Genomic DNA, 18,656 nt, shown 5'->3' with positions numbered 1-18,656 from the left:
CAAAAGTTTAGCTCTTGTTACTGTTGAGGGAACCTTTCATGTCCAGAGGGGAAATTCTGGAAAATCTCAGTGCAACACAATCTGGAATTTCCTAACAGGGATGCATGCACTTCTTGATGGGCTATTGCTTAGAGAACGATGAATGAGCCTTACCTGTAGAAATGCAGAGGACCTTGCGTTCTGAGTCTGTTTGTTTGAGCTGATAGAATACCACTAGAACACTTCTTGATGAAATTTAATTCTTTACTGCTAAGTCTTCACTGATACTTCAAGTTTTTCCTCCCCTAAGAATGGCAGTATCTGCAGCTTGAAAGGATTAGTCTTGCTAAATAAAGTATTTAAGTGCTTCCAGATATCAATTAAAACAAGCTTTTAGAATAATCTAATATGTATATATCCCTCATGAAGAAATGATAAATTAGTCAATGACTGACAGAAGTACAAATGTATGCAGTTACATGCATTTGCACTGCAGTAATTACTTTTTTTTTAATATCAGATAGTATGTGATTAAATACCTGTGAGAAAATTAAATTTACGTGATGAATGAGTGTAGGATGAAGGTTAAGGTATTGTGAGAGCTGATACTGAGATGATGGTAGGAAAATACTACTTTGCTTAATTTATTTTGTTTCAAGAGATTTCACTCTAAATTTGGACTGCTGCTGCGCTTTTTTTCCTCTCCTTCCAAATAATTATCTTATTTGCTTGATTAACAATGAATACAACTGTTATCTGCCAAGTGGTAGCTTAGAGAATACTACATTGGTTTTACTGTACTACAGGTAGTTAAATTCCATTAAAGTTTGTGGGCCTTTCCTTCAGGTTGTTGAAATTTTAACAAAATGTCTCCTGCCTTTAAGTAGGTTTGAGACTACTGCCATCTTCTGTTTGTTCCCCTCATTAATTTGAGGATAGTAGATACCAGTGAGAAACCATTCTAAACTTATTTCTGAAAGCTAAGGTGTATGTGGAATAGCTTAAAGTAACACCTTCAGAATCATGTAGATGGTATTTCTGTACATGCAAGCTTCTATCAAGAAGTCCGATCATGACCAGTTCTGCTGAAAGTTTTGAAGTCAGTATTTTTACTTGATCCTTGTATTTAGCATGCATGTTTCCTTGCACTTTTCTGTGATTAGGGTTGATGTAGTAAGGTCAAACCTGTATGCTAGAATTTAATTCTAACCTGTGGTTTTATTTAAGTGCGTGTGGGGAAGAGGATGGGGATGAAGGGAAAGTGTACATTCCAGTAAATTCTTTCCTCTGCTGTGTTGTGTTTGTTTTGTTTTGTGGGTTTGGTGTTTTGGTTTGGTTTTGTGTGTGTTGGTTTTTTGTTTTTTTTTTTTTTTTTTTAAGAAAAAACTGCCTCTTCAAAGGAAGACACTACCATTTGAGGGGCAATTTGTGAAAGTATTTGCAGTTCAAAATAAAAGGATGGATGAGGGAATTTTTGTCTTAATATAATGAATGAAAGACACATCATAGTTACCCAAAATGAAACTTAACAAGCAAACTTAACAAAACTTAACAAAAATAGTATCATAGGAAGAAAATATTAAGTATAGATCAGTAATGTCTTTTTACAACCCAGTAATGTTAGGGCACTTAGGTTTTATTAGGCATGCATGAAATAAACTGCTTGGTACTTTTACTCCATCCCTGGAGAAGGAGGGAGCCTGAAGGTAGGCAGGGACCTTCTGGAAGCATGTAAGAAAGTACTTTATGGCACCTTTATTTTTTTTTTTTAATAATTTGCCTATTTATTAGGACTAGTGACCCATTCATATAAATACTGTGCTGGTGATTCAGTGGATGAATTCAACACTTCAGGTCAATGACTGAAGTGTTGAATTAATCTCCTGGCCTTTTTGCTATTTTGTTAATGATTGTTTAAAGGTCATTTATGCAGCTAATAGACAGCTCCCTAAAAGAGCATAAACAGTTTCATCTTTATTTGATCATTTAAAGGTGGCATCATTCATAGAGATTTTTTCTAACGATGAAATTGGCCAGCTTGTTTTACTATCCTTTATGGTGTTTATATTGTTTAATGTTTTCTAGGCAGCGCAGCAAATAATTGAACTTCAAGAAGCAGCCCAAATAAATGCAGGATTGCAGCCAACTAATCTGGGGAGGAACAACAGCTTACATGATATGAAGACTGTTGTAAAGACTTGGAGGAACAGGTTACCTATTGTGTCAGATGATTTATCCCACTGGAGCAGCATTTTCATGTGGAGACAACATCATTACCAGGGTAAAACTGCCTGGTCCAGCATGCATTCATCATGTAATTTTCCAGACAACACATTGTTTGAAATAAGTTCTTTTAATGTTTTTTTGTTGTTGTTTAAACATACAGGAATGGTTTTGATTTTGACAAATGTTTGTTTTTATTAAATTTCCTTTGAAATGTTTCATTATCTTAAGTCATCATTTCATATGTATTGCTGTGTAAGATATTGCTGTGTATATAATTTTAATTTATCATGACAAATGTTGCATGTTTTATTTCTAGCCATTGTAACTGCATATGAAAATAGTTCTCAGCATGATCCTAGTTCCAATAATGCTATGTTGGGAGTTCATGCTTCTGCATCGGCAATTATTCAATATGGAAAGATAGCTCGAAAACAAGGGTTGGTCAACGTAGCTCTGGACATCCTGAGTCGCATTCATACAATTCCAACTGTGCCCATTGTGGACTGCTTTCAGAAGATTCGCCAGCAAGTTAAATGTTACCTTCAACTGGCTGGAGTCATGGGCAAGAATGAATGCATGCAGGTATGGTAACTTTATCTCTGAAGTGGGTGGAACCTGGAGAATTACAAGGGCTATCAGATACATTGATTTAAATAAACTGCCTGTATACAAAGCAGGCTCTAGTTTTCTTGGCCATGTTATACCGTACATAGAGTGTTGTTTTAAGTAATGCTGTTAGTTAAAAGCAGTCATTGTCCTCTTTGAATGGAGTACTGTGAATACATTAAACGTTAGCTGAATAAAAAATAAAGTGGAAATACATTTTTTTGAATCTTACAAGATAGGTGAATAGAAGGGACTTTGAATATTAGATTATTTACAATAGGAAGAAACGCTATTGTAAGACTAACTGAAGCTCTGAGTCAGTTTTAAGTGTCTGACTCGTGAGTGAGGGATGCTGGCAAACTGAAGTGAAATTGTATGTGTTAAAAGGAAAGGAAAAAATGTGATGGTAGGCAAAACCCACTGACATAAGATTATAAGGTCAGCAAACTGGGACCTTATAATAATGTAACATAACATAAAAAAACAAGACGGAAAAGGTAGCCGATCACCTGATGAACATTGTCTGTAGTATCTGATAGTTTTGCGTAGGCTGGTGGAAACTTAAAATTGTTCAGTCCAGATTTTTTAAAATGAAAATGAAATACTATAAATCTGTGTTATTTAAATTTCAAGAGAGTATTTTGGCTATTGTTTTATGGTGCTTTCATCTTAAACCTTTCCATTTTAGAAGGCTTTTCTCACTAAAGCTTTTTTAATAGGGTCTTGAAGTTATTGAATCAACCAATCTGAAGTACTTCACCAAGGAGATGACTGCTGAATTTTATGCATTGAAGGGAATGTTCTTGGCACAGATTAACAAGTAAGTATGTTGGCTGGAAGAGGCAATGGCACACCTCTGAGAAAAATGCAACTGAAGTATTTCAGCACAGTATTTGAGCAGGAAATTCCGTATGTTTATACAATTTATCATAGCTGTGCAAGAAAGTGAAAGTATACATGAGAGTTCCTTTGTAGTTTGAAGATGTAATGGTTGGTCGTATTTCTAAGTATTGTAGGAAAGAACTAGTTAAAACAAACATTGCACCAGTTCTTTTTTGGAAAGTTTTGTATTTCACCACCACACCACCCCTACTAGTTCTGTGAATACTTAGACAAACTGATGTCTAACTGACATCTTAGTGTAGTTGTCAAAAGGAGATTGCTTTATTTATGCTCTTAATGTAAATACCACATGTAAAACCAAGGAAGAAAAAGTTTAATCTGTAACCAATTAACCTACCTCTTTGTTTCTCTCATTTCTGTTTGATTGTCATTGTATATGTCCCTTTAATAGCTGCAAGTGGTCAAGGCATAGGAACATGTGTGGTGGCACAGTTCAGAGTGCTTAGGTGAATCTGGAGTGTGATGCAGTATGGAAAGGCAATGCTAGTTTCAGATAATGGAATTGAAAACACTGATGTCGTGTGTATTGGAGACATCTTGCATTGTGACAGTTAAACACCTAGGTGAAAGCCTTGCTTTCACTCAACTACTTTTGTAATATTTTTGATTTATGCAGACAGGCATCTTGCTGTTTTGAGGAAGATCTCTCTTTAGTTCAATAAACAAGTATCTCAGCAGTCAAATTTTATTTGGTGATGCCAAAAAAACCCTTTGGATTTCAACAGCATTTAGTATGCATGGTACTTAATGGCAGTATTGCTACGTGTTACATATGGGTGGAATAATTCCTTTACCACTACGTTGTGGATGCTTACAGAATAAAATCCATCAGGTTTTAAGCTGTACACTGCAACCTCACATAGCAATTTAAGTCAGGAAGTGATGAATATCTTCTTATGTGGATACAAGAGAGAATTTTAAATAGGCTGAATGCAATTACTTTGATGGAAAGTGCAGTGGGTTTTTTTTATGGCCATAAGTGACCTTTGTTTCAGTGAAGGTGTAAAGAGAAGGAAGCGTACCTCCCCCCGTAGTCTTTTAATTTTTTAAAATGTATGCAGATAAAGTAATAGGCAGCTAAACTGTCTCTATTTGTTCTTTTGGGACAGAATGGATAAAGGATTCTGTTTAAAACATGGTTCTGATGTACTTACAGTTTCTTAATCTTACCAAAAACGTACAGGCATTTTTTAGCACTGCAGCTGAGGTCGGGAATTCAGGTCAGCTACAGTTAAGAACAGTGGCAGCACTGAACCTGCGAATGTGTGCCTACTATCACCTGTGTGTTGGCTATATACTGGAAGTTAAAGGTCACCTCTGCTCTGGCATCTCCCTGTGCTGCCCATTTGCTGAGCAAGGTGTTAGAAACCATTTTTAAAAAGTCATCTTGGGTGTCAGGAATGATGGATTGTAGAGGAGAAAAGAAAGCAGACTGAAAAGCCCCCTTTTTATAAAGGGGAAGTAATGGTACCAAGTCATCTTATCAGGCTGCTGCTGTGGTAGTTCGCTGCAAAACCTGAACCTCTGAAAGCCTCTGAAAGCAAGTAATGTTAATGTAACATAAAAACTAATATATGCTTTGACAGACAAAGTTACTTTCTTTTTTACAGTTTTGCCTTAATAGTTATTCTAATTTATCACTATAATCACTGTAATTCGCCAAGGTAGTATTTTTATAGAAAAAATACATTACAGTTAATAAAAAAAAAAATAGTCAAACAAGCCTTACGTTACTTTTGTATGGCTTATTTCAACGCTGCTTCTATAAGGGAGAAGCGGTTTCTATTAATACAGAACCTTGGAATGCTTTAAAAGTGTCTTCATTTCAGTAATGTGAGTTTTCTCATCGTTTATTTTTATGCCTGAAAAGTTACATAGGGTCAAGGGCTGCATATATATTGGATGAATAATGCCAAATCTTGGACTAGAAAACCTTGAGGAAACCTAGAGAAGACTTCAGAAGTATCAAAGAAGTAACCTTTTGGTTATGAAGAACTGTGTGATTAACACACATTCCTTTGCTTTTCCTGTTAAAATAAGCTTTTAAAGCTGTGGGGATGAGGAACTGAATTTTTGCAGATAATGTTGATTGTAAATTCTCTCATGACTTTGGTGGGAGAACAGTTAAATAAAATATAGTCCTCCAAAAGAGCTGATACAACGTCTTCCCAGTGTTGTTTTTTCTTACTCCCTTTTTTGCTCAGCAGAGGAACAATTTTTAATGCATTTGCTTTGTCTTTTCTTGTGTTATCATTCACTCTTTTTTTTCTCCCGGTATCATTGCTTTGGGTGCTATTGCAGTGCCCTGGAAATTTTTACTTTTTTTTTTTTCCAGGAGATATCAGGAGGTCTAAGATACTTGCGTAGTTGTTTCTGTTATGAAGCACTTTCATAGGTGCTGAACTTTAAGGAAAGCTAAGACAAAACAATCATAAGGGACCTTACTAGAGAACTTGATGTGAAAATGTAATTGAGTACCCTATCAGAAATCTGTCTTACATAGTGTAGTAACTTTTTTGTTAATGTAAAATTCATACTCTTATTTGTCACAATGCAGGTCTGAAGAAGCAAACAAAGCTTTTTCTGCAGCTGTGCAAATGCATGATGTGCTAGTGAAAGCATGGGCAATGTGGGGTGATTACCTGGAGAATATTTTTGTGAAAGAACGTCAGCTTCACCTGGGTGTGTCTGCTATTACTTGCTACCTTCATGCATGTCGTCATCAGAATGAGAGCAAATCAAGAAAATACTTAGCAAAGGTAAGACCTAGATTTTTTTAGAAAGAATTGGAGCTCCGCCCCTTCGGAAGAGGCTGGGATAATGGTCAGTGTCCACATCTGTGCAGTTAGAGAAATAGCACGTACTGATGGAAAGCTGTAATTTAGGTAGAAAATCTGCATATGGTTGCTGTTGGGTCACTGCACGTAACTCATCTTGGGTTTCTCTACTTCATTGGGATATCTGGGGTTTTCTTTAGGTATGGAACCTTTTTGTGGTAGAAAGGGGACAAAACACATCCAGCATTTCTACTATATAATGGGGTGAAATATCTGCAGAAAGGCATTCTTTGGTCCTTTAAAGTAACATTATTTGATGTGTGTTTATCATTACTATGGATAATTCGTAGTAACTTTTACTTAAGTATTGCATTTTATTTCAAATATGCCTTTTCTGTAAATTTTTACTGTAATTCAACAAAATTTCATCCAAAAAAGCTCTTTGTAGTTAGTATTGTGGTTACTATGGACATATTCAATCTCTCCCATGAAAAAAAAAGCTAAAAAATGGCAGCAGACTGTGGAAGACAATCTGTTTCGAACATGAAACAAACACATTTTTTTAGATTAATGGTGGCCTCAGTAGTACTCTGAAGTTTTATTATTCTCCCTGTCTGGTTGCATAACTGTTAGTGATTTTTAGTCAGTGCTTAATATATTTGCATTTAAATTAAGCTGTAGGAAAGGTATCATTAGGGGTGGACAGTTAAAATAATTAAAAACAACCAAAGAAATACTCAGGTTCTGGTGTCAGAGTTAATTTATTTGAACAGCATATTTTACATTCTATAAACACGCCTCATTTTCCACCCCCTTCCCTACCAAATACCCAAAGAATTTGTGGAATGCAGTCATGTTCATTTACTTTTTTCTATCTTGTTTCATAGCAAGTAGTACACTTATATTTATTTTCTATATCCTTTAAATATAATTTCTAAGAGAAAAAATGACATTGGCCGGGCATAATGAATGTAAGTTCTTGTGCTTTAACAACTTTAATGCTTGCAAGGACTCCACTAAAATGCTAATAAAATACCTGTGTTTTTTGGGCATCATAATGATTGATGTGTCTTGAATTTAAGCGCTGAGATGTCGTCTTGAAATTCTCTTTTAGGTTCTTTGGCTACTGAGTTTTGATGATGATAAGAACACCTTAGCAGATGCAGTAGATAAGTACTGTATCGGTGTCCCACCCATTCAGTGGTTGGCCTGGATTCCACAGCTGTTGACGTGCCTGGTTGGCTCAGAGGGCAAACTCCTTCTGAACCTCATTAGTCAGGTATGGAAGATAATCGCTAATTCTTTATTGTCTGCAATCTTTGTTTTCAAGATGAGAGACAAAGATTTTTCAAAGCAAATTATGAAAATGCCAAGCTTTAAAAATGCAATTGTTTGAAAAAAACCCCACCACCAAACAACAAAGGCAGTTTCTCTCTAGAATATTTTAAATTTCAAAGTGAGTGTTACTTAATGAGGTTAAACCCAGTGAAGTTGTATGCCATATGCACATAAGGCGTTATAGCTTTCCCTCTGGAGTTGTATTTATTAGACTTTTGTGAACATTACGGAACATATTTAGAAATACAGAGTTAAATGCTTGTAATGCAGGAGTAGGGATAAAGAATTGTTAACTTCAGTGACTAAAGGGCAAACTATTTCATTAATTCTTTGGGGTTTATTAGACAATATTAAAAAACAAGGCTCTGTCACCATCAGAAATGTTTACTGGGGCTTTGTAAGTTTTCACTTGAAGTTTAGCATGACAAACAGACAAATAAGGATAAGGTTTAAGGAGTTAGATGAAGAAACTGAACTTACTTCCTCGATATGTACCTCTGAACTGACAGATACACATTTTGATTAGTCTTGCTTTGGAATTTTAAGAATTTACTGTCTTTGCTGTCTGTTTTTAAGCAGAATCGAAGAATAGAATTTATACGTGTATGTCAGTTTAAAGTTGGTTTAAGCATGTCTGTAGACTGAGGGAGAATAAGTGACATCTTCTTGTTAATGTGTTTTTAGATGCTGTTTTGGTATTGCTTAGTGTGAACGGGGTTCCAGCCTGGGTTCAGAGATGTTAACTGTTCATGGGCTAACTTCAGCTGTGTTTTAGCGTGTGCACAACCTGGGAGCATTTTGATGTTTGCTCATTTGGGTTAATGTAAAGCAATAGCGAAGTCCTGTTAACATACAGGTGAACACGCAACGACGCTGCAGTAGCCTGAACCGCAGGTCACTCCTGCCTGCAGTGCTCCACTGGTCCCTGAAAACTGGCAAAGGACAACTGCTGTGCTGAATTCCTCACAGTGCTCCTTTCCTTCCCCCCACTCTTGATTTTTGGGATGTGGACTTCATGATTCGTGTAGGTCCATTCCAACTCAAGATATTCTGTGATCCTGTGATATCCAGCTGCTTTTATACTATCTATCTCTTATCCTTGCTCTTTCAGAGCTCTGAGAATATGTATTTTTATAGAGAGGAATCTGTCCATCTGTGTTTGCATATGCATTGATACTTGTGTACACAAATCTAGATAAGTATGTGTGTGCATATGTATATGTATGTTTCCTTCCCTCTCTCCCTAACATGAAAATGAAACTTTGAAGAGGCGATGTACCCAAACAGCTTAAGAAAGCAACGTAGCTAAGTCAAAATTTCTGATGTGTATGGCTTGATACTGTCTTGCAACACCATGTGCTTGGCTGTCTACTGAGAGCAGACAGAAAAATATTATTTCAGTGACTTGTAGACACTTTATTTGTTGAGATCTGTATAAAATTTTAGGAGTGCCTACTCAGAAGTCCTGCTGTAGGACTTTATGAGCTTAGGCTCATAAATATCACAGATATTTTTGTTACACTTCAGGTTCGTTGAAAGAATATAAAATAAAAAAGTACCAAATTTTCAGTGTTAACTAATTTAAAACTCTTTAAGTTTGCAGAAGTACTAGAACCTAAACCTTACAATTATCTTCCAGTGATTTACTCTTGAATTACACATGAAGCGTGTGTGTGTCAGATCAGTAATCTGCCACGAATATCATATTACCGAACAGTTAAATGCCATTGCAAAATTTCTACCGCTTACCAAGCCCATTTGGATGGAGAAAGAATCCCTGGTTTAGTAAAATTGTAGCTGTAGAAGCCTCTAATCATGTCTTCAGGTGTGCTCTGTTGTGGGTAGTACTTAGACACATTGTTTCTTTCCTTTAATAGATACCGAGATTTACAGATTTTAAAGGGGATGCTGAATGTTAGTATCTCTTCAGCATTTTTTTTTTTAATGGAAGCCATAAAATCGTTTTTTAATCCTTGGGTGAAATTAGTATCCCCTTAGACTAAGAGCCACAATTGGGTGGAGTGAAGTTTCTCTCTAATGGGCCTTTGTATCAAGTATCATGGGGCTTGCAGGGAATTGTGGCCTAACTTAAAGACTAACCACTGTCATGATGTCTGTTTTTCTTCCATTACGTGCCTGAGTAAGATCTTTTGAGCAGGCCTGGCTGGTACTCTGGCATTATGCTGTTTTCAGGTTTATCAGGCAACGTGATCTGGAAGCCCTCGTTAGGGAATGCCTTAGCAGTGTCTGTAGGGAGTTACCATTTCACCCTCTTAAGAGTTTCTGTTACTGAAAGAATCTTTAAAACAAGGAGCTGGATTGCACTCAATTACAAAGAGAGCCTGTACATGTTGGTCTGGTCTAGAGTCAGTTTTCCTTAACTGAGAAATATGTCTGTGTGTGTCTCCGAATAGGTGGGAAGGGTCTATCCCCAAGCTGTCTACTTCCCCATTAGGACCCTCTATTTGACCTTGAAGATAGAACAGCGAGAGCGCTACAAAAGTGGTGAGCTTGATCATGATGAAATTGTTTGGGTTCTTTGTAACTTATTTTGAGCTTCACCTGATTTTATTGGGAAAACTGATTCTCTAGAAAACATAACCAATTTATAAAGGCTAAGGGAAAAAAAAATCTTGACGAACTTTGCTTGTATTCATTTGTTCCTGTGAAGTTAAATGTACAGATGGCTTGAGCTGTCTTGAATTTTCTTGAATAAAATATTAACCAAGTAGAGTTCATTCCCGTGTCAACTTAATTATTGAGAATTACATATTCCTTACTGGATTTTTATCTTTAAAAATTGGTGGAGAGAGAGAAAATTCTTGGATTACAGGTACAGATGAGCATCATAGTTTTCTGAGATGTTGTAGTCTAATTTTGTTTGAAGGCATGAACCATGTGACATTCAGTTTCTTTTCAAGTAAGTCCAACTTTTAAAAATAGTTTCACAAAGGATGAGTTCATGTAACTCAAGTGAGGGAAGCTGCTTTCCCTGAATAATCTCCACTTTAACGTTTCCGTAATAACTTCTTAAGGTGAATGTTCAAGTGAAGTTAGCATCTAAGTTTACAGAAAATAAAATCAATTTAGGCTTTGAAGAAATGTTTGGGAGGTGGGAAGAACATTAAACAACTTGTGCAACATCTTTTTTTCCAACAAGTCCTATTTCGATCTGTTATGTCAAGTGATTCCACAGAATTTCATCGTTCTTTTGTCCCATATAATTTTCTGGGAATCCCAGGAGTGCACTTGAAGAATTCTCCGTTCTGTTCTGTGTTCTTTGTTATGAAGTGCATTGTTTGTTTAATTGCCTTTTCACTTGGGAATTGGTTCACTAAATTTTGAAGGACTAATTAAATAATGTCTTATTTTTCTATGAGTACTCCTTTGGAGGAGGAGGAGATGCCCACATACCATAATACTTCACTACGTTCATATCCAGTGACAGGCGTTTCTCTGCCAAATTCTTGATACTGCCACATGCACATCTAAACCCCCAAATATTTCTTTCTAAACCCCCCAATTTTTCTGAATTTCCGTAGGTAATACATGATTAATACTTAATGCAAATCTAAAGCAAATTCTTTGAACAATTTATTTTACTTCATGAAGACATGTCTCAGGTTTATGAAAGGTAATTTTTATGTTTTTAAAATTTTTTACTTTCTAGATTCTGGGCAACAACAGCCAAGTTCAGTTGGAAACCAGTCCCACTCTGCCTCAGATCCTGGCCCAATCAGAGCCACTGCACCAATGTGGCGATGCAGCAGAATTATGCATATGCAGCGAGAATTACATCCAACACTTTTGTCTTCTCTGGAAGGGATCGTAGATCAGATGGTCTGGTTCAGAGAGAATTGGCATGAAGAGGTATTTGGCTTTAATACACCTTCATATGTATGTATCACTTAAGGAAAAGTTAAATGCAAAATATTTATCTAGAGTTATTTTTAAACATTAAAACATAACTTTGTTTTGATTAGTAAACTGATGTATTTGTAGAGCTGATGGTTCTGATGGGCGTTTTAAGGAGCATGGTGATTTCTGGAAGAAATGCAGAGGTTTCCCAAAACTAATAATTAGATGAATGCCTCTAGGATTTAAGCTGTTGCTTGTACTAACTCAAAATTTATATTCTTACTAAGTTTCATGGATACCAGTTTCCTTCTTCATCTGGTGGTCTGTGACAGGTGGTGTTAATTGTCTGAAGTTTGAATTATAACAGGGAGCAGATGGACATGCCACTCTACTTTTATTATTTGCCTCAAAGTGTCGGGCTGTTAATTCTGTCTACCTAGCACAGTGTTTGTTTGAAGAAGGATTCCTCATATCACATCTTTTTCTAATATATCACAAAATATGATATCTAAAACTTAGCTGCTCTTAAAAGAGCAAGGTGTACTTTGGGGCATTTCTGCTGCTCAGTTTATTTGCGGTGCTAATAAGAATCAGTGCGCTCATTGTGACTGACCCTCTGAGGCAATTTAAAAATACAGCTTTAAATAAATGTTTCTGAGAATAACTTCACTATATAAAATGCAGCGCAGGTATAAATACTTGATGTCAAATCAGAAGTCCTGATTTTCCTGACTCTCTTCTCTTTTTTTAATCCTTAGGTTCTTAGACAACTGCAACAGGGCTTGGCAAAGTGCTATTCCGTTGCCTTTGAGAAAAGTGGAGCCGTTTCAGATGCCAAAATCACTCCTCATACTCTAAATTTTGTCAAGAAGTTAGTCAGCACTTTTGGAGTAGGTCTTGAGAATGTCTCTAACGTGTCCACCATGTTTTCTAGTGCAGCCTCAGAGTCACTAGCTAGGAGAGCACAGGCGACAGCTCAAGATCCTGTGTTCCAGAAGTTAAAAGGGCAATTTACAACAGGTAAATATTTAAAATGTTTTTTTAAATGATACTTTGAATTTCCAGAGAAATTTCCCCCTTCAGAGTTCAACTGTGAAGACATTCTGCTTTTTTTATTCTTCTTCCGCTATTTTTCTTAAGAGAAAATACAGAAAACAGCACCTTTCTGTCATTCAGCAAACCTTAAATAGTTTGTTCCAGTTTTCTGTGGAGTAGTAAAGATAATTCAAATGAAAAAACAGATGTTGACATAAAGAATTAGTATATTGTTGCATTTTTATTACCTAAAACTGTGGTCACATCACATACGTGTTTAAAGATAAATTACTTCACTATATTTTTGCAATTTGTGTAGAACTGCCTGCTATAGATGAGGGACGATAATGATCTCTATTTTACAGTGATGCCAGAATTTAATGAAATTTTTACGCCAGAACTCCAAACTGACAGTATTATGTGAAGTCTTTCAAAACAGCCTATTTCTGATGAGTAAGATTACTTCAGTGTTTTGGATAACTAGATTATAAAAATCCTATTACACAAATTTACATCATTGTTAGGTAAATTGAATCAATAACTTTAATCAGATCTAATAAAAAAGATAGTTAAGGGAGGTAGCTTTTTTTGCTTCAGTCGTTTTTATCAGTGGAGTTATGTGTTTGAGTATCTAATGCTGATTTAAAATTCTAAGAAAAGGTGTACGGTAGAGCATGGTTTTGATATATTGGGAGAAAAGTGTTAAGGCCATGTGCTATATGTGACAGGAAGTGACACCGATTGGCATCAGGGTATTGGATTGATAGAATTCTCAGTTTTGCATAAATTCCTATCAGAACTACATCAGGTTTTACTTAAAGATAACTGTTTGACAGAGATTGACAAGTGGATTTATGATGTTTTTTCAAGCATTTTACTGATACTGTTGTGAAAATAAGTGAAATGATGGGAATCTTGTGAAAGTAACTCATTTGTAGGTATGGCCTACATAGCTTGTGCACACTGTGTATAGCATGGTGTCCTTTTTTGAGACACGAGTTGCATGACAAAAGATAATGAAAGCCTTGAACCATATGATTAAATTTTTAATGGATGAAGTGTACTAGGAAGGGAAATGGAAGTAGAAACTTTGTGTGTGTCTTTAATGGGAGCATACAGGGAAGAAAAAAATAATTGGGCAGTGATTAATGGAATGAAGTTTAACAAGTCCAAATGCCCGATTCTGTGCATCGGATGCAGTAATACTGGACACAGTTGGGAGAGGAGTGGCTGGAGAGCAGCCCTGCCGAAGGGGATCTGGGGGTGCGGGCTGGGTGCGCGTCAGCAGCATGCCTGGCAGCCAGGAGGGCAAATGGCATGTAGGGGTGCATCAAACACAGCGTGACCGGCCGGTCTAAAGAGGGGATTATCCCGCTGTATTGGGTGCTGGTGCAGCCTCACCTGGGGTGCTGTGTGCGGTGCTGGGCCCCACCATATCGGGACGTGAAGGTCCTCCAATGTGTCCAGAGGAGGGCAACAAAGCTGGTGAGAGAGCTGCAAGGAATGTCCTGTGAGGAGCAGCTAAGGGCTTCGGGCTTGTCTAGTTTGGAGAAAAGGAGTCTGAGGGGTGGGCTCATGGCTCTCCACAGCTTCCTGCGGAGGGAAGTGGGAAAGGGAGGTGCTGATCTCTTCTGCCTGGGATCCAGTGATAGGGCACGTGGGAATAGTTCAAAGCTGCACCAGGGGAGGATTAGGCTGAGCATTAGGAGGGATTTCTTTACTGGGAGGGTGGTCAAACACCTGAGCAGGCTTCCTGTAGAGGTGGTTGATGCCTCAAGCCTGTCAGTGTCTGAGGCTGTTGTGATGTAACCCCAGCCAGCAGCTAAGTTTAAAAAACCCAAACAAACATTCATAACTGTAACGAAAAGGAGAGGGGGAGAGAGGAATAAAACCCAGGAAAAACAAAATGAGTGATATACCATGCAGTTGCTCACCACCTGCTGACCGATACCCAGCCAGTCCCCAAGCAGTGACTGGCAGCCCCTGGCCATCTCCCCCTAGTTGAAGCTGATATACTGTGCATGATGCTCTATGGTATGGAACACCCCTTTGGCCAGTTCGGGTCAGCTGTCCTGGCTCTGCTCCCTCCCAGCTTCTTGGGCACCTGCTCACTGGCACAGCACGGGAAACTGGGAAGTCCTTGGTCTAGAGCAAGCACTGCTTAGCCACAACTGAAACACCAGTGCGTTATCGACATTATTCTCATGCTGAATCCAAAACACAGCACTGTACCAGCTAGAAAGAATATTGACTCTATCCTAGCTGAGACCAGGACAGAGGCATTTGGACAATGCCCTTAGTAACGTGCTTTAACTTTTGGTGAGCCCTGAATCAGTCGGGCAGTGGGACTACATGATCGTTGTAGGTCCCTTCTGACTGAAATGCTATGCTCTGCATTTAATACTAGTTTGGACTTGTTTTTCATTTTTATTGTGGTTTATATGTCTCTACATTGCAGCAGTAGTATATAGTCACTTTTTTATGGCTGTAAGTGTTGTTGATATGCTCAGGTTTTGTTGGATTTGAGTTATTTTTTTTCTGTCACAGTATCTCTTTAGTTTCTTTCCTTTGAGTGTTACAGAGATCAGGGGGTTTGGAAGTTATAAAGGAAAACTAAATACAACACCAGGCTCAAATCTGCAAAATCTAAAGTAATGTTTCAGAGTGTTTCTAGAAAAACAATTAAGAAAGTTTAATTAATTGCAATTCAGTTACAATTTTTAGATAAAAAATAGAGAGGATTTTCAATTTTTATTATGATGTATATTTTTTGCATATCTTTACGGTATAAATGGTAGTTAAGTTTTTCAGGTTTGCTATCTGATCATAGCATTTACAAAGAATCATATGGAACAACATATAAAGCAAAGAACAGTAACATAGACCTGGGCATAAAAATCCTGTAAGTCATAAAATACAATGTGTTTCTTAGTAAATTTTAGTTTAATAGTAAGTAATTGCTTTCTGTATTTTTTTTTGTTGAAGAGTTCATGTTTTATTTTTTGAGTATGATTAAACATTAATGTCTACAAGATTAAAATAATTATTTTGCTTGGTACTAGATTTTATTTTATTTTAATCTAATAAATTAGTGTTTTAATCCACAAATGAAGTGTAGGAAAACAGAAGAAATTAAACTGATAAATGTACTTAGACATTTTTGTAATTTAATTCATTATGCAGAAAATGAAAGAAAGTCTTGTATTAATTTTGTAATAGCAGTAAAATGTGCATAAATAAATTAATAGGATTGTAATTACTGTACTGAAGATAGCAAAGGTGGCTATAACATAACGAGAAACCATTTGTAAATCATGCCTGCCATGTCCTTTTGTCACACTAGAATGTTCATGTTTATTTTTTCTGATTCTTAGTACCAGTTGCATTTAGATGATGGACAGCTAATTACAGCCATTGCCTTCCATTCCAAAAGTATCCAAGCTGAGGAGCTGTCTTGGAGTAAACTCTCTTCTTCAATTATTTCCAGATTAATGTTGGCAGCTATGTTTTATAGACACTTTCAACTATGTTTGGTTGCATAATAATTTCCATCAACATCTGAGTTGCATCTTGATTCCTGTTTGGAGCCACTGGGGACTCTTGCACCATTTTTTATATTCTAAATACTTTGTGTGCAGCAGTCTGGACCATTGGAGCTTTGATAGGTCATCTTTTTCCATCCTAATGTTAAATATTTTAAAACCAAATTTTACTTTGAATTTTTTTTCCCCTGGAACTTCAAATGCATAGTTCTTTGACCATCTGTTCTTTGTTCCTTCTCTCCTTTTCTGCTAAACCTTTGACATCAAAGAACAGGCAAATGCTGAGAAATGCTCCCTTTGAGAGCTCTCTCAGCAGTGAAAGGAGGAGAAAAACTGCCTCAATTGTTCTTTTGTGGGCAGATGATAGTTTAGAGTTTGGATTGCTTCTTTCTGCAACCATCTCTCCACTCAAGCTGAATACTAATGGAAAATTCCCAAATATACCCTTAAAGGGCAAGATAACTTTCTTGGGAGTTTTGGCACCCAGCACAGTGAATTCTTTACTGTGAATGGAAACTCTGTAATCGGACCAAAGCTTCTTGAAGACCTAGTGTGTCTCTGAAATGTGGGGAGAGGGCAGGGGGAGAAGTTCTGTTAATAATTTTCAGCTTTTTAAAAGGAATATTTGGTTTCTTTTTCTCGAGACTGAGCATAGCATCACTTTGGTAGCTCTATCTTTACTTCCCTTCTAATTTTTAGATAACAGGATATTATCCAGAAAATCCAGATCAAGAGATTTGAGTTAGCATCGTATTTAAACTTGGTCTGGTCTTTGTGTCTTGGTATTTTGGAGCTGAGCGATACACCAGAAGTCCTGCATCATATTGCTGCTTACCTGTCACTGGGATTTTTCAGGTTTGTTGGTGCTTTCCAAAAGTCCTTGTGAGGTTGCTTTCTCAAAGTTTCTTTTTACAGAGTGTATAAATGTCGGAGTAATAACTTCAAAAGCAAGACAGCTTTTCTTTCTTTGAGAATGCTTGGAACTTCTTCGGTATCATATGCATAAATAATTTGGGTTGGTCTGTGAAGCTAAGCTTACATTTCAGTCCTAAGTGGCCTCTTATATGATTGGCGTCTTGTCTTTTTTTAGTTGAAGATCCTTGGGTCATGATCTTCAAGTGTGATCAGGGTCTATCTATAGTCAGAATAATTTTTAAAATCTTGCAAATGAACTATTGCTTGCTCTGAAAGTGTTAATTGCCTGGTACTTTTAACTGATTAGAACTATTTTCTGCCAGTGTAGTAGAAGGTGAGGTAGGGGGGATGAGGTGAGGTAGAGGGGGTGTTAGCTGCTAAGTCTTGATTTGGAGGTATTTTCTTTGTAATGCTATGTTCGTGTTCTGTAGGTCAAGGATTGGGGCACAGGGGCTTGCTACTCTAATTTTGCTTACTCAAGTGTATTCTTCTTTTGCGTTGCTTCATGATAAGTGATGCTACAGCCCTTATTCAAAAAGAATTAAGCTTTATGTATTGTGTTAAGAACCACAAGGAGTTTTTTTAGATCTGTCTCACTGACAGGAATATTGTGCCCCCTGTTCTTTTATTGAGAGTGCAGCATTTGGCAGCATTGAGAACAAAGAGCAAGCTGCTTCAGTTGCAGTCTGTGTCATGCTCTTCTGTGAATACGTCAATTAAAGATGAGGAGGTAAACTTCCTATTCTGTTTAGGAAACGATGGTGTAAGTAGTAAGGTGTTTTAGACAAGCATGTGTTAGCTTGAGAAATATGTTCTCCAGTAGTAAGTACTGACAAAATGCATTTGTTTGAAACAAAAACACTATTTATATAGATGTCTGCAAAGCAAGGGGACTTTGTGCACAAATAATGCCTAGTCTTGTATTTCCCTTTCATCCAGCTGAAGTAATTTTTCTTCTCAGATGGGTTCTCTGTCACATGAGCAAAAAGACTAATTGAGCTCTCTGTTTTTCCTGTCTAGCATTGGGAAACAAAACAACAAAAATCCTGAAATAGGCATTTCAACAAACTAGAGCTATCCTTGTGGTTAAGTGAATGTTTTTTTTTTAATAAGGAATATATATTTTATATATATATATATATACACGTATATACACACACATATATAGATAGATAGATATGTGTGTATATATATATATATGCATATTTTTACTACTTTGGTGAGTCACATTAGCACAAAACCTAGTTGCAATTTGGGGATACTTTCCTGCGCTTCAGAGATTCAGGAGATAAATTATTCAATAATTTTCTCACTTTCATGAAATGATTTACTCCCACTGCTCGCTAGAGGGTAGGCTTGGGATTATAATAAGAGTGTTTTACACTGGTACTGCAATAGATGCACTGCCCATACCACGTACAAAAAGAAAAAGGAATATTACAGTTACACTGATTTCTAACATCTGTAAATATGAAAC

The 18,656-nt window shown here is 36.8% G+C and overlaps 1 protein-coding gene across 7 annotated transcripts in view; it reads left to right on the top strand.

Annotated features, from left to right (window-relative positions):
* TRRAP (transformation/transcription domain associated protein) overlaps window positions 1-18,656 on the top strand; it is a 97,282-nt gene that overhangs the window by 66,458 nt on the left and 12,168 nt on the right. For 5 of the 7 annotated variants that reach the window (XM_080382360.1, XM_080382362.1, XM_080382358.1 and 2 more), the window contains 8 exons: window positions 2,065-2,293; window positions 2,522-2,787; window positions 3,531-3,631; window positions 6,272-6,473; window positions 7,606-7,770; window positions 10,244-10,334; window positions 11,500-11,699; window positions 12,446-12,707. In XM_080382360.1, the coding sequence (XP_080238486.1) occupies window positions 2,065-2,293; window positions 2,522-2,787; window positions 3,531-3,631; window positions 6,272-6,473; window positions 7,606-7,770; window positions 10,244-10,334; window positions 11,500-11,699; window positions 12,446-12,707 (1,516 nt within the window). The remainder of the gene's footprint in view (window positions 1-2,064; window positions 2,294-2,521; window positions 2,788-3,530; window positions 3,632-6,271; window positions 6,474-7,605; window positions 7,771-10,243; window positions 10,335-11,499; window positions 11,700-12,445; window positions 12,708-18,656) is intronic. The other 2 variants (XM_080382363.1, XM_080382364.1) reach the window with 1 other exon arrangement.

The sequence above is a fragment of the Falco punctatus genome, assembly GCF_963210335.1.
Source record: "Falco punctatus genome assembly, chromosome: 4".
NCBI classification, from domain to species: Eukaryota; Metazoa; Chordata; class Aves; order Falconiformes; family Falconidae; genus Falco; species Falco punctatus.
Note: the sequence above shows the minus strand (reverse complement) of the source record. Positions and strands in the feature narration are given on the sequence as shown.